The sequence below is a fragment of the Drosophila innubila genome, chromosome X (assembly GCF_004354385.1).
Source record: "Drosophila innubila isolate TH190305 chromosome X, UK_Dinn_1.0, whole genome shotgun sequence".
In the NCBI taxonomy this organism is placed as follows: domain Eukaryota; kingdom Metazoa; phylum Arthropoda; class Insecta; order Diptera; family Drosophilidae; genus Drosophila; species Drosophila innubila.
The window spans coordinates 5728872-5744247 of NC_047626.1; the positions used below are offsets into that span (position 1 = coordinate 5728872).

The 15376-nt window shown below is 33.8% G+C and overlaps 3 protein-coding genes across 5 annotated transcripts; 2 read left to right on the forward strand and 1 right to left on the reverse strand.

The window, feature by feature from the left end:
- The first annotated feature begins 102 nt into the window (after nt 1–102).
- Nucleotides 103–1443, forward strand: LOC117783716 (splicing factor 3B subunit 4). Its single transcript, XM_034621250.1, has 3 exons — nt 103–249; nt 315–398; nt 461–1443. Exons 1-3 carry the CDS (start codon nt 216–218, stop codon nt 1363–1365), a joined length of 1023 nt encoding a protein of 340 aa, XP_034477141.1. The 5' UTR covers nt 103–215; the 3' UTR covers nt 1366–1443.
- A 1324-nt stretch (nt 1444–2767) lies between these two features.
- Nucleotides 2768–14854, reverse strand: LOC117783015 (ceramide synthase 6). Of its 3 annotated transcripts, none has more exons than XM_034620181.1 (7): nt 14620–14854; nt 14044–14441; nt 5731–5851; nt 4903–5124; nt 4505–4842; nt 4288–4432; nt 2768–3134 (listed from the first exon to the last, which is right to left on the reverse strand). In XM_034620181.1, the coding sequence occupies exons 2-7, from the start codon at nt 14226–14228 to the stop codon at nt 2937–2939; spliced, it is 1209 nt and encodes a 402-aa protein (XP_034476072.1). In that variant the 5' UTR covers nt 14229–14441; nt 14620–14854; the 3' UTR covers nt 2768–2936. The 3 variants fall into 3 exon arrangements, with proteins under 3 accessions (XP_034476072.1, XP_034476062.1, XP_034476054.1); XM_034620171.1 differs by having other exon boundaries at nt 14612–14854; XM_034620163.1 differs by having other exon boundaries at nt 14044–14854.
- Nucleotides 8156–8804, forward strand: LOC117783034 (josephin-like protein). Its single transcript, XM_034620193.1, has one exon. The coding sequence runs from the start codon at nt 8169–8171 to the stop codon at nt 8757–8759; it is 591 nt and encodes a 196-aa protein (XP_034476084.1). The 5' UTR covers nt 8156–8168; the 3' UTR covers nt 8760–8804.
- Nucleotides 14855–15376: the final 522 nt, after the last annotated feature.

Genomic DNA, 15376 nt, shown 5'->3' on the forward strand with positions numbered 1-15376 from the left:
CGAAAAAAATGTGGATCATTTTTAAGTTACCAATTTTGACAATTTAACCAATATGGTACATCTTGCCAGATCGGAGAATTGAACAGGGTGGCATTCGGCCAAGGTGGCAACGCTTTTACTGAAACGCCGTGTATGGTTTGGTTTGTGACTGAATTGACTGATAGATTTGTAATTTGTAATTTCTACGTAAATTTGGCGAATACTCGACAAGCAAAATGGCCGCAGGTCCTATTGCTGAACGTAATCAAGGTGTGTAATTAATAAAACCAACAATTCCGAATGTAGTTGATGCAATATTTGCCTGTTATTTACAGACGCCACGATTTACGCCGGCGGACTGGACGACAAGGTATCGGAAACATTGCTCTGGGAGCTGTTTGTGCAGGCGGGACCAGTTGGTAAGCTATTAATTGGCATTATCTCTTTACATAACATTAATTCCATGTGTAATCACTTGCAGTAAATGTGCACATGCCCAAGGATCGTGTCACACAGATGCATCAGGGATATGGCTTTGTGGAATTCCTCAGCGAAGAGGACGCCGATTATGCCATCAAAATAATGAATATGATAAAGCTATATGGCAAACCCATACGTGTCAATAAGGCGTCGGCACATCAAAAGAATCTGGATGTGGGCGCCAATATATTCATTGGTAATCTGGACGTGGAGGTGGATGAGAAACTGCTGTACGATACGTTCTCCGCCTTTGGTGTTATACTGCAAACGCCAAAGATAATGCGTGATCCGGAAACGGGCAAATCCAAGGGCTTTGCATTTATTAACTTTGCCAGCTTTGAGGCTAGCGATGCTGCCATGGATGCCATGAATGGACAATATCTATGTAATCGTCCCATATCCGTGTCGTATGCATTTAAGAAGGATCACAAGGGCGAACGTCACGGTTCGGCGGCGGAACGTCTCTTGGCCGCACAGAATCCCTCGGCACATGCGGATCGACCACATCAACTGTTCGCCGATGCTCCTGTACAGAATATGATGCCAGTGATGCCCGGTCAAATGATGCCACCACCCATGATGGCACCACCGCCGCCCGTGGTGCCGGTATCCTCAAACAATATGAGCATGATTGCACCACCGCCGCCAGTGCCACAGCCAGCACCATTCCCAGCAACAATACCACCGCCACCGTTGCCACCCATGGGTGGGGGACAACCGCCACTGCCGCCGGCAATGGGCATACCGCCACCACCTCGCATGCTCCAGCCCCCGAATGCGTGGGCACCACCGGGAATGCCCGCACCACCGCCGCGACCACCGCCAACGAATTGGCGTCCTCCACCCGTGCCTTTCGCACCGGCGCCCTTTGCACGTCCCTATCAACCAGATGGCTATCAGTACTAACTAACTCAATCCGAGACGCCTAGCATGTAGTTTATACAATTTTAGACGATCCAATAAAACCGATGATGAAGATGTAAACCTTAATTTTTATACTTTATTTTAAGCCAAGGGTATGTCTAGGTTTTTTCTTTTTAAGGGATCAATTTGCGTGTTCAACTTTTTAACAAGAAGATTATTGAAATGGGTTCCTAAAGAAAAATGTTGATAACTATTAAATAAATATAAGAAGGAAATTTGTAAGAAAGAAATTAATTTAAAGAAAGCAAAGGAAATAAATTCAAAAGGTAAAAATTAAATTAATCCATCTAGTTGCAGTTACACGTCATATCAGGAACAGTTGAATCTGTTTAATCTCAAATTTCGTCCAAGGCTCAGGTATCTATAATATAGATAAATACAAAAAGCGATGACCAGAAATTGATATTAGAACTATGGTTTCTGGATTAAGAATTTGGGTTTTCAACTTTGTACAGTTTTTTGGGCCCATCCAAATCCATGGACCCTAATGTACATATCTTGTGTTCTTCAGACTTTATCAACTTCAAACTAGTAGAAAAAGCTATAATCGAGCGATTTCAACTTTTATATACCCTGTATTTTTCTGTGAAATTGTTAATTTAACTATTACAAAATAACTTTTGAGTTTATTATAATTTGTTTGATTAAGAATGTATTTTTTTTGTAGTATCAAAGGAAACTTCAAAAGTTAATTTCTTTTTTGTTGGCTTATTAAATTTTTCCTTCATTACATCAGCCAATAAAGTTATTTAAAAAAAGAATTTCCAGTTTCTTGAATAAACTAAACAAAGAGGGTTTCCTAACATTTTTTCACTGTTACACAATAAAACAAGCAATTTAAAAGAACATGAAATTTATAAAAATACATTTTTTACCTAATCGCAGCTTCAACTATATAAAAATTTCCTTTATATGGTGTCATTATTATCCCAAACTTGAAATTCTGTTTTGTTTTCTTCGCATACATTTATTTATTTACTTTGGAAACATACAGTTAAATTATTTACAATAGAATTTGAATGCATTTGGTTTTTTGTTCTCCATTGAGTTAGTTTAATTATTAAATTGTTGTCTAAGCGATTTAGGAGTTTAATTATTATTTAGTGTTCTTGCTGCAGCTGCAAAAATTTATAAAAATGACCTTTACTTGCCCTTCGACTCAACTTAAATAATTAACTCCTATTCATTTTTTCTCTCTTAATTTTTTTGGTTTAAATAATAAATAATTTGAAATGCTAATTGCGCTTTAATTAGCTCGCATTTATTCAAATTTAGTTTTCTTTTTTATTCAATAAAAAAAATATATACTTTTTTTTATAATATATAAAAAATAATAATTAACATAAAAAAACGTTCTGAACTGGTTTGGTTTTTGTTTTGTTTGTTTTTGTTGCTGTTGCTGTCGCTGTTGATGGTTGTTGTTGTTGTTAATCCACATTTACTGGTCTCGGTTTGTTTAATCCTGCTCCTCATCTTCATCCTCATCTCCATCCTCATCCTCAGCTTCATCTTTATCTCTTCCTCTCCCCCTCCAGCTGTGTTGTTGTTGTGTTTTACTTTGTTGCTGCTGTCGCTGCATCAGATGTGTGATTATTCACCTTGCGTTGGGTGGCACCTCCTCCTCCTCCTGTTGATCCTGTTCCTGTTCCTGCTGACTTGGACTTTGAGCGCGTCGATCCATTGGCCACACGCACATTCCCTGAGCTATCTGTGAGATCCTCACTATCACTGGAGCGTATATCGCCGGACATCTGCAAGAGAAACGAGCGAAATGATTAACCACCAAAAGTTGAAACTTCAGATATGAAATCTTTGCATAAATTTGAATGTAGAATGAATGATTAAAAAATTTTTCCATCGAAATTTAGTTGAGTTTTTACAGTTATAAAACTTTGAAGTTTGTCAGACTTTGGATCTAGCAAATATATAAGTCCAAATTTTTCCATGATTTTTTACAAGAAAATGAAATGTCTCAGAATCCAGTTTCAAGTGTAGTTATATATTAATTATAGCATAAGGAGTCGATTAAAACTGAAAACTTGAGATTTAAAATTTTGAATTTTCAAAAATACAAAGGGGGGACCCTTAGCATGTAACCCATGATTTAGAGGAAAATAGTTTTTTTTTTCAATATTAATTAATTTTGAATGCAGAATGAATTTAGAGACCAAATTATTAACAAAATGACATTCCGCTAGAAAATCGGTTGAGTTTTGACAAAGTTATGAAAGCTTGAAGTTGGTCAAACCTTGGACCAAGCAACATTACAAGTTTAATTTTTTTTCCAATATTCCATGATTTTTTACAAAAAAATGAAACATCTTAGAATCAAGTTTAAAGTGTTTTTTTATACTAATTACGATATAAGGAGTTGATTAAACGTGAAAGCTTGAGATTTAAAATTTTCGATTCTTTAAATATCAAAGAAAAACTGTGGGAAAAATCTTTTTTTTGGAAGAGTTTAATAAAGTTTGAATGCAGAATGAGTTAAACGACTGAACCATGATCAAAATGATAATTCGCTAGAAAATCGAATTCATTTTGAGAAAGTTATGGCAGTTTGAAGTTGTTACTGTATGTGGTATTTTCATTGAAGTTGTTACTGTACGTGGTATTTTCATTTCATGTGGTCGAAAATTATCGTATATGCCTCTCTGTCTCTTCCTCTCCCTCTCTTTCTCTGACATTCAATCTGTCTTTCTCACTCTCTCATTGTCTCTCTTTCTATTTATCTCTCTGTATTAATCATTTTACCTCTATGTATTTTGTCTTTCGAGTAATTAATATAAGACTATGAGAGAAAAGAAGTCTTTATCCAAAGTGTAAAAAACTCATACATTTTTTATCACTCCAACTCCCAAAATTAAAAGAATTTACACTAAACTACAATGCAATGAAACCTACCAGTCCCTTTTGCAATGAGTCGATCACAATCTTGAGGATCATATAAGTCCAGATCACGTGCAGCACCAGAAGCATCAATAGCAGCGTATTAAATATGTAATATGCTGGGAACATGGGCAGAATGCGTGGAGCTTCAACAGATGAGCTGAAAAAAAAGAGGAGAAATTTAAGTAAATTAAAAGTACTCTTTATTATTATTATATAAAATATATTTAACCTGTAGATAATGCGAGGATAAAAGCCCAGACGTGTGACAATCCAAACGACGGTGAAGATGGCGAATATGGCATCACAGACCTTCTGATAATTGGCATATTTGGTCAATTTGGCGGCCTCCAGGAATATATCGGCACAATCGTGAACAACCAGGACGAGCGAACCGACGCGATGTAAATTGCACACCCAACTGAGGGACATTAGCAACAATGTGACCATGTGATGTATAAACATTTGCCAGAAATCCTTGCGTTTCACATCAAAGAATTGAGTGCCAGTTAGCGACCAATAAAACGACATCGATATCATATAATACCACCAGACATCACTGCTAACAGACTGTTTAAAAAGTGAAAGTAATTAGTATGTATATTCGCATATATCTCGATCGTATCTTACCTGATGAGGATAACCATACCAACAGCTCTTGACATCCCAGAACCAGGGCTTATCCCACAGCACAATCACGCCGAATATAAAGCTATACAGATAATAGATGCATCGCCAGGTGTTCTCACAGAATTTCACCAATGTCGATGGTTTATCCTGAGCTCGACGCAGACGCCACCAGCGTTCAATCTGGCGTTCACTCATGTCCGCCTGTTTGGACAGCGGAGCCAGCTAAAAAATAAGAACAAATATATAAATATTTAAATATATTGCACGATAAAATTGTCTCAGCTATGTTGTGTGCAAATTTCAGCCTTCTAGGTCTTACGGCTTGGGCCGTGCAATGATCAGTGAGTGAGTCAGGACAAAGAGTTTTATATATATATAGATATACAATTTAATATATCACATTAAAAAAATAATTATTTAAAATCTTAAAAAATAAATTACAATGAATTTACAATAAAATTTATATCAAATATGAATAAATATAAAAAAAAAAAAAATTATTTTGATACATTTTAAATTTATTGATACGTTTGTAGGTGCATTTAAATTTTCATTATAAAAATTACATTTAAATATAAATTTTTAAATAAAAATTGCAATTTATTTATTATTTTATGAAATTTATAATTAGGAACAAAAATTTTTGATAAAATTAATCATTATGAGAAATATTTCAAAGTTTATCCTGTTTCCAGGAAAACCATAGCTAAGATTTTCCTATCCATATAATCTGTTTCAGGTATGAGTGTATTAAGATCATGGCTCTTATTACCAATATTTTGTTAGTCTTATCCATATCTTTATATATCTCTTTACTGTTGTACTTACCCACTTGTGATCCAAACGCGATGATTTGGCATATGCCGCCTCTAATGTAGGAACATTTGCCGCTTTCTTAGGTCTAGAGCTACGTATGCCCAAAGATTTGCCGACTGGTGATATCCAAAAGCTAAAATAGACGCAAATAGAACAACAAATTTGTAAGTATTTATGCATATATTAACGCTAACTAAGATATTAATTGAATAAGATAGGCTATTTGAGTACATATATCATAATAGTACATTTAATATCAAAAAAGTTATCCAATAAAACAACAAAGAACCATTCAAATTATTAAACATTAGTGATGTAAAAATATATGGAAAAATCGATGACTGGAGTTTTTCGATAGCGTTTTTCGACTACTTTAACTCGATTATTTCTTTGCCGATCAATCGAGTTAATTTAACTTATTTTTGTGATGTGAAAAATCGAATTTATCATTATTTAGCAGCAGCAATTTGAAATGTAATATTTTTTCATTAACGTTCATTTTATCAATGCTTTACACTTAATAAAAAAAAGAAGTGATTTGGGAAGACTTGATATTTGTAACTAGAATGAAGTTTTGCAACAGCGCACCTAACAAATATATTTTAATTAAATCTACTTCAATTATATTTTACAGATTCTACTTTTTACTGTAAAATAGTACCATATTTTCTGGTACTTTAGCTGTGGATTCATTATTTAAGCAAAGTGAATGAAGTTTGGCAACAGCGCACTGGTTACATATATGTACTTAAAAATGTAGTTTGTTGAATCGCAATAACTTTAACTAGGCCTAACAATTCATTACACATGCATACATATTAAAATGCGGAAATTTGAAACGTAGTGCCAAAATGGGCGCATTGGAATTCAGTAGCAAAAACTCTGGGTCTTCCCCCTTGCTGGGCATCCATTTAGTCTGGCACGTGTGAAGCATGGCAACACTGGAGAGAGAGAGAGAGACGTTGACAACAACAACGAGCTGAAATGTCGATGACAGTTCGCGCCCATGCATAATCAAGTACCAGCATATATATGTATATATATATATATATACATATATATATAAATATATTCGGAAGTTAATTTGCTAATGAAATTGAAATTGGCCGGGCCTCAAATCAACCACAATCTTTTCCATATTATACAGCAGCCAGAAGACAAGCGACAATGCGATTGCGTCTGGCATTTCAAATCAGTTTCAGTTTTCAATTCTTTCTTCGTTGATTTGTTTTGTTGCCATCTTCTCCCCTCTTTATTATTATACACGCGTTCACAATTGGAATTAAGGAAAAGTCCACTGATATTATTTACACTCCACAAAAAGAGTCAAAGGGTCGTTCTGGTTTAATTTCAAGTTTATTTACAACAATTTTGTTTGATTTAGTGTCTTACAGAGTTATAACATTGCTGACCTCAGCGGCTTATTTAAGTTTAAGTTCAAGCTATAGATTGCGTCGACTAGTTGATGCTCTATGAATTTAACAATCTAATTTAGGGTATTCTCAAACTTAGTATCGTTGTAATTGTTAAAATTTACTAGATATAACAACAAAAGTTGCTATGAAATATTTTACATAAAGTGCAAAATTTAACATATGCTAATAACAGTCATGTTATATGTGAATATACGATATTTTATGCGATATTTAGTATATTATATATTTATTAGGGCTATGTTATGCTAGCAATATTTTTTTTCTGGCATTAGCAAAAATAATATTATTCCAATTTTAAAAATCAGTACAACATTTAAATTACCTATCGATTATATTAGATATCGATACTCGACATTTCAGTTATTGCAATGCTCAATTGCACTGGACACTGGATGTATCAATATGATCCATATAATCGATATGATCCACTCGCATTGGATTTCAATAACATGATCTACGTCTTGGATTTCAATTTAAAACTCCACATTCAATTGAATTGGACACCAACAATAAGATCCATGTGGAATGTATGTTGTATCTATGCATGTATAAGATCCACAACGAATTGGATGGCATCTTGGATTGTATCTTGTATCTATGCATGTATAAAATCCACAACGAATCGGATTGCAGTGTATTAAATGCCACAAGTTGTTATTTGATTAAATTTACACTTGGGCCCGCATTAATAAACATACATATGTACATATATATTTAGGAATGTATGTATGTGTGTGTGTCTGCACGCTTGAACATAAATAATTTTCTTATTATTACTAATTTTCTGCTTTTTTTTTTTGGTGGCGACAAGTTTAGAATTCATAATGTTCAGCGTGAGTGCGTGCTTGAACAATAACTCCTGCTGTCAATCAATCAATACAAATTAATTCTAATGTAACAAAAAATAAAATCAGTAACCTTGGAAATTGAATTTCATAAAAACATTTGAAAATCAAATCATACACAAAAATTTCACAACAACAACAACAGGAGAAAAAGGGCATTCAGTTGTAGATGCCGCCCAGCAGCATTTATCACGAACGCCAGGTGGCGCAACTATGCGCTCTGCATGCGCTCAACAATTTGTATCAGCGCGCCAGAATGTTCACCAAGGAACAGTTGGATGCATATTGTTATGAGCTAACACCACGGATCTGGCTAAATCCCCATCGATCGTGGCTGGGATGGGGCAACTATGATGTGAATTGCATTATGTATGCGGTGCAGCAGCGCAATTGTGAGGCAATTTGGTTTGATCGACGTCGTGATCCCAGTTGCCTTAATTTCGATGCCATCTTTGGTTTCATTATGAACATAGGTTCCACTTCAATGTGGATGATGATGCGTGCACGTCATTGGATCGCATTGCGTCGCATCGAACGTCATTATTATAATCTGGACTCCAAGTTGACGCATCCTCGACGCATTGGCGATGAATTTCAATTTATCGAATTTCTACGTCATCAACTGCTGGCCGATAACGATCATGAACTTTTTATTATAATTATGAGGGAGCAGCCAGAAGAAGAAGAAGACGAAGAAGCAGAGCAACAACAATTTTGGCTTAAACCACAATATCGCTCACTGCAGCAGTCAACCGAATAAATTATGTCTAAAAAAATTTTATACAAATAAAATCCTTGTTATCGATAACAATATGTGTTGCGATTATTTTCTGACTATTTTAATTAAAAAAGAATCAAAATTGATCAAAAATGCTTGCTGGGTTGTTCCGTGTGTGTAACGATAACACGGCTTACTAGTGGGTATGAGCTTCGATGTTTTTCATTTATCCAAAAGCAGTTAAAAAAAAAACATTCAAAACTTATTAAAAAACCAAAAAAAAAAAAAAAAACAACAAGCGGGGACTAGTAATTGATTTTAGAACTATGGTTTCTTGGTAAAATAAAAAACCATCTTAGAATTGCTCGTAGATTACGAATATAGGGTACCATTTTGTTTTGTTTTTTTTTTTTTTTTCGAAAAAACCGATGCACCCTACTGTATATAATTTCAATATATATTTTTCATTTAAAATCCCATTTTCCAACTGCCCTCAGTCAACGCCAAATAATCAAAAACAAAAATTATATATATATCGATATTAGTTAAAACCATATTATCGTTTAAATATACTTATCGATATACCGGCACATGTTATCAACAGTCGCAATGTGCGTGCATTTAATGGCAGTTACGTACACTTTCGATGCATGTGTGTGTGCGTGTGTGTGTGAGTGCGACTACTCGATTAGCAATTTGCGATAAACGCTACAATTATTTAACCATTTTTTGTTGTTGTTGACAAAGCCAAACGGGGGACATTACAAATGTGGTAAGTGTACAGTGAGTGCAAGTTGAGCAATTGGCGTTCTTATCAGCCACAACATGCACACTTGTATTTTTTATTTTTGGACTTTTTTTTTCAATTTTTTTTTTGGCAAATTACACAGGGAGACTCATTTACCATTTGGCTGACGATAATTCAACACGCAAATGATTGCATGATAACAATACAATACTTAAGCAGACATGTGTTTTTTTTTTCGTCTTTTCCATTAAAATATGACTCATGTTTTGGTGTCTTGCAAATTAACCTTTAAAAACAACACAAACAAAATACAAATATTCTGCTTAGCCGGCGATAACATTATAACTTTTGAATCAAATGCTGTTATCGATTGCTGTCCAAAGGCCGCGCGAAAAACAGCTGATTTCCAATAAGAAGAGAGCAAAAGGAAGAAAGAAATAAAAGATGAAATCTATGCATGCTAATTGGACATTTAACGTATTGCACTGGAAATTAAACATACATACATATATACATACATATGAATGTGTGCGACAGTGATACCAAAAATTGTTCGGAAAAAGGACAAAACGACGAAAGAAAACAGTGAAAAAATTGAATAAAAAAACTTAAAATATCAAAGTTGTCCGGCAATCTAAATTAAATCTAAGAAAAAGGCCAGATTTTCGGATAGAGGACGTTTGAGATGTTTTCCGGCTGAAGCAGTAAAAAATAGGACAAATCTATCCCAAAAAAAGGCCAAATTGGCACCACTGGTGTGCGAGTGTGTGTGTGTTTGTGTGTGTGTGTTTGTGTGTGTGTATTTATGGCCTTCTCTGTAAAGCACGTGCACTTTTTGGCCTTTTCTGTTGAGCAATCGGCAACAGCGATAACAATAAAAAAAAAATAAAATAAAAATAAACTAGTTTGGATTTAGTAGACTAACGAGAACAGCAACAACAATAACAATAACAAATAGCACTTAACTAAAAGTGTCATGTTTGTTTATGTGTGCGTATGTATTTCTATGAGTATGAGTGTATTTGTATTCTTGGAAATTCAAGTGACAAGACAATCCACAAGATGCAGTCCACAATCCACACGCACACACACGAACACACCTGCATATACAATTGTTGTTGTTGCCGGCTTGCTGACCCTGATTAGATTTAGCTATTATAAAAAAAAATATGAATCAAATGTGTGTGTGCAACTGTGTGTGTGTGTATGTGTAGGCCAATTTTAATAGCGAACTTTAAATATGAATATCGCTTTGTGAGCGTCCAACTGATACGTAATCCCATCAAAGTTATACAGTTGGCCAAATCATTATTTTAACAATGAAAAATTCGCACTTTGCTGTATTTTTTTGTTTTAATAATTATTTATAAATTTAATATTTTGCATGTGATTAACTTGTTTTAAGAACAATAATATACTATAAAATAAAATATGAAAAAAAATTAAAAAAAAAAATCTATCAATAAATAAACCTCAAAAAGTTTTTAGTTTTTCAAAATAAAATGTGTGAAATTTGTCATTTTGTCAAAAACTATTACTTGACCTACTGTAAATACAGTGGCTCTCAGCTTATTTGACCCACTTACTCTTACATACTACAAACCTTAAATTAAGTTAACTTTTAATTGGAAGGACTTAAGAATAAACTTAAGGCGCAGATTTGTTAATTAATCTTTAAGCTTAAGCAGAATATTTTAATTTTTTTTTTTGCATTTTAACTGTATAAAGCAATAAAAAGAAAACATATCCAAGCCTGAAGTGGGTCAATTAAGCTGTGACTCACTGTACACATATGTACATACATTTTTGTATGTTTGCTGGATGATTTGATTAGGTTTGCAACATTCCAATTCCAGTGTGTGGCAATTTCGAAAAAAAAATAGAAAAACTTGATAGAACCAAGAATGGAATGAAAGCTGACTCATTATGACTCACACACATACATGTACAAACATCCACCACCCACACAGACACACACACACACACACACACAGTCGCAGTCATATAACGCATAACGTAATCGCGATAGCAAAGCATTATCAAATTTATTTCACTTTTACGTAAATCTTGCTCGCAAATCTTATCAAATAAATGTTGCCCATTTGAGTAAAGGGGCAGAAGAAGAAGAGGAAGAAGTTCTGTCGATGCCACACACATACACACACACACACACATACAATTTGTTGGCGACCCTGAAAGTCAAATTCTCGTTTAAGAGCTGAAACTTTAAGACCAAAACTTAAAAAAATCACAAAAGTAACACACAAAAAAATAGTCAGAAACAAAACACCAGACAACCATGACAAATATTAAAGCATTAGGTTGTGTTCCAACTTTTTATGTTTACTAAATACGCACACTTTTTATAATTATCTTAATAAATGCTTAATATAGTTGTAATATATTAGATTTATTAAAGATACATTTCATATTTTTTCATAATAACTTTAAAAAACCAATGGTCTTTTCTTTTTTAAAAAACATCAACTATAAATATATAAATTTAAATATTGCAAGCTTCAATAAAAAAAATAATAAAACTACAATTCATTTAAAATTTGTATGATTTAAGTACAATGAAAGAAATGGATTTAAACCAAATTTGGTCAAAAAGTTTAATACCCAGATGCAATTTCTGTCAGATTGGTTAAGATATATCAAAAAACAAAAATCTGTTTCATACTAAAACTCCCCATTTTTCTCATTTTAAACGGGCACGAGTATAAAAAAAATTTTATTATTTGGGTCAAGCTTTTAATACGTGAAGTTAGCTGCTGCAAAGTGTCGCCATTTGAGTTGTAACTTTGCCAGGATGGTCAAACAATTTGGCGGGGAGGGGGAAACAGCGGAATGGAACGAAGGCCAGGTGCGCCCTCTATGTGTGAGTGTCTGCAAAAACTCACGTGAAACATTTGTAATTATGTTAATTACATGCAAAATGCAAGCGACTCAAACACGCAACAAACACAACTCCCTATACGTATGTATATATATATATATATATATATGCATTGTGTGTGTGTGTGTGTGTTATATGCTAAACAAATGTTAATTGCGGCCCAAAAAGCGGCAAATGGTCTGTTGCACACTGACACAAAACACCAAAGTCAGCACACACAAAATGCAACATTCATTCAAATAAGACAAATTCGTTAAGAAGCTTGTGACTAATTAGGGCAAAAATAAAAATAAACTAAATGCTAAAAATACAACTCTATTGATCTTTCAACTCAAAAACTTTGGAGCTTTAAAAAAAATATGAAGTTTAAGGTTCGTTTTAATAAAAACGTTTAATAGAGGTGAGTATAAGCTGAAGGTTAATAGTATTTCAAAACTAAAAAAAATTAGATCGCTTTATTAGGTGCAAATATGCAACCAATTTTAAATGCACTTAGGGTACGCATTTGAAGATAAACCATAAACAAAGTGTAATTTAAAAATAATATTTGTATTTTTAATTTGTATGCAAATTAAAAAAAAAAAAATAGTTAAAGCTTTAACGAGTGGAATGAATGAATTTTATGTTGGAAATGATATTTCAATTATTATTGTGTCTAGCTATTTAATAGAACACAATAAATAAATAAGCAATAAATACGATTTTCACAAAAGACTAATTATGTTTTAATGACAATCTAATAATCTTAAATTGTACAACAGATTGAGTTGAAGGCCTTACGAAATGTTTCATATTAAATTAAATTTAATAAAATAACAAATACAAATCAAAATAAGAACTAAAAAAATAGAATGGTTAAGAATATATTTTTTTCGTTGCAAAAATAAACACCTTTTATTATATTATATTATTTTAATCGAATGTCCGATTTGTGCAATGTTTTTCACATGCTTTGGAACCACTGTGCGGCACACATAAAAAAAAAAAGCACATGCAGCGTCAGTTGTAGTAGGTTTTTTTTTTGTGTTCTTCTTATTGTTATGCTAGTATTTGTACAATGCATACAAGTATAAACAAATAGCATTTTTTTTTTTTGTAACTAAACAATTAGTAAGCCTTGTACTAGCTACCGACATGGGCTGTGGTGGGAAGGGGAGTGGAGGCGTCGATTGTGGATGATGTGGATCGCATAGCGCTCTCATATTTGTGTACATTGTAGGGAAATTGAGATTCTCGATTGGATCGCGTTGTAGTTGTTGGAATTGAAATTGAAGAAGTGGATGAAGGAAAACATAAAGTTGCAAAGTAAAAAGAGAGACAACAACAACAACAAACATTAATATAAACACGCACACTCTCACACATGCATGCATACAAATAATGTTGGGCGTTTCCACGTGAGGTTATGTTTGGCATAAAGAGCAAAAATAAAAAAATAAAGAGTGTTTGCTAACTGTACATTGCACAGAATGCACAATCAAAACGAAAATGAAATATGCATGCAAGTGTGTGTATGCGTAGGTGTGTCAGTGTTTGAAAGCGACGCGACATTCAAATAAACCAACACACACACACAGACAGAGACGCCGCATAAGTTTCATAAATTGCGGCACTGGAAAAGTCGCAGTCGAAAAGGAAAATAGGGCGTATTTTTTTTGGATGTGATAAATGAAACTTACCGCTCCAATGTGTAACGCACCAGCATAATGATAGCGGCCAACGGAATTGGCCAAATTAAATCCCGATAATCGGCATAGACCACATTTGGATTCGAACCCGGCGCAATATCCGCCCATGTTGTATTTGGCGGCAGCCAAATGTCCGTACTCCAGAATGCATTACTGAATTTATTGATTATGTTCATATTGAGACCGTTTCGCTTCTTTTTTTTTGTTTCTATTTTACCCTCTTTTTTATGTTCGTTACAATATTTTGTCACAATTTCTAATTTATTATTTCTATTTGGACTTTTTCAGCCTGCTTTTTTTTCTTCTATTTGGTTTGCTATTTGATTTCTTTTTAATTATATTTGGTTTGACTTCTGTTTCAATGCTCCGTGTTTTCTTTTTACCTATGACTGTAAGTTTTTCTTATTTCTTTTTTAGCTGATTTTCTTGGCGTCAATTTAATTTATATGTATATAACATTACTGTGTGGTTTTATTATTTTGCATGCACTTGGAATTCTGGAGCAAACCGCAAACAACAAAAAAAACACGCGTTGACACACACACACACATGCACACACCTACGCACTTTTAAGAACTAAACGCGCCGAAAAACGAGAATGACAAACACCAGAGGCCGCCACACAGGGATACTAAAAATACGAGGAATACACTTTAGTTTTGAATGTAAACCAAACAAACTAGCTTAGCAAATGTTGAACCGTTGACAAAAAAAAAATGTAATTGTACTTATTATAAAGGTATAACTATATAACAAGCGCGCACACACGAACCGCTTATTTACTATTATCGCTCGTGTGTCGGTGGCGTACAGAAAAAGCAAGCAACTCGGCTACATGGGGTGCAGTGCTGCCAACTTTTTGAAAGAACAAAAATAGCTGCTTCTGGCTTGAAAGCATCCGAAAAATAGCTGATATATCGATGCAATAGCTAAAAAACTAGCAGCACAGCTGATTTACAAATGCAGTGCTGCCAACTTTTTTTTATAGTCATGTCGCAACAAAAAGCAGGCTGCCAGCCTTAGTTCCCAGAAAAAGCTTGATTCCCATATTCAGCTAAAATTTTTGCAGAATTTTTGTTAGATATTTTTCTCTATTGTTTGCCATTTGTTTTTGAGTCAAATTATATTATAGCTTCTGTTTCTGAGGGGTGACGAGCTTCAAACCTCCATCGACTCATTCCCTTTTATTTTATCCAATTTCAAATATCATTGGATTTTTGATATTTGCTTTATTGTTTTTTAAACAATTTTTTTTGTTACATTTTAAAATAACTGCCAAAGTTGAATCTCGCGCACTATCGCATTTTATTGACTAGACGTTTCA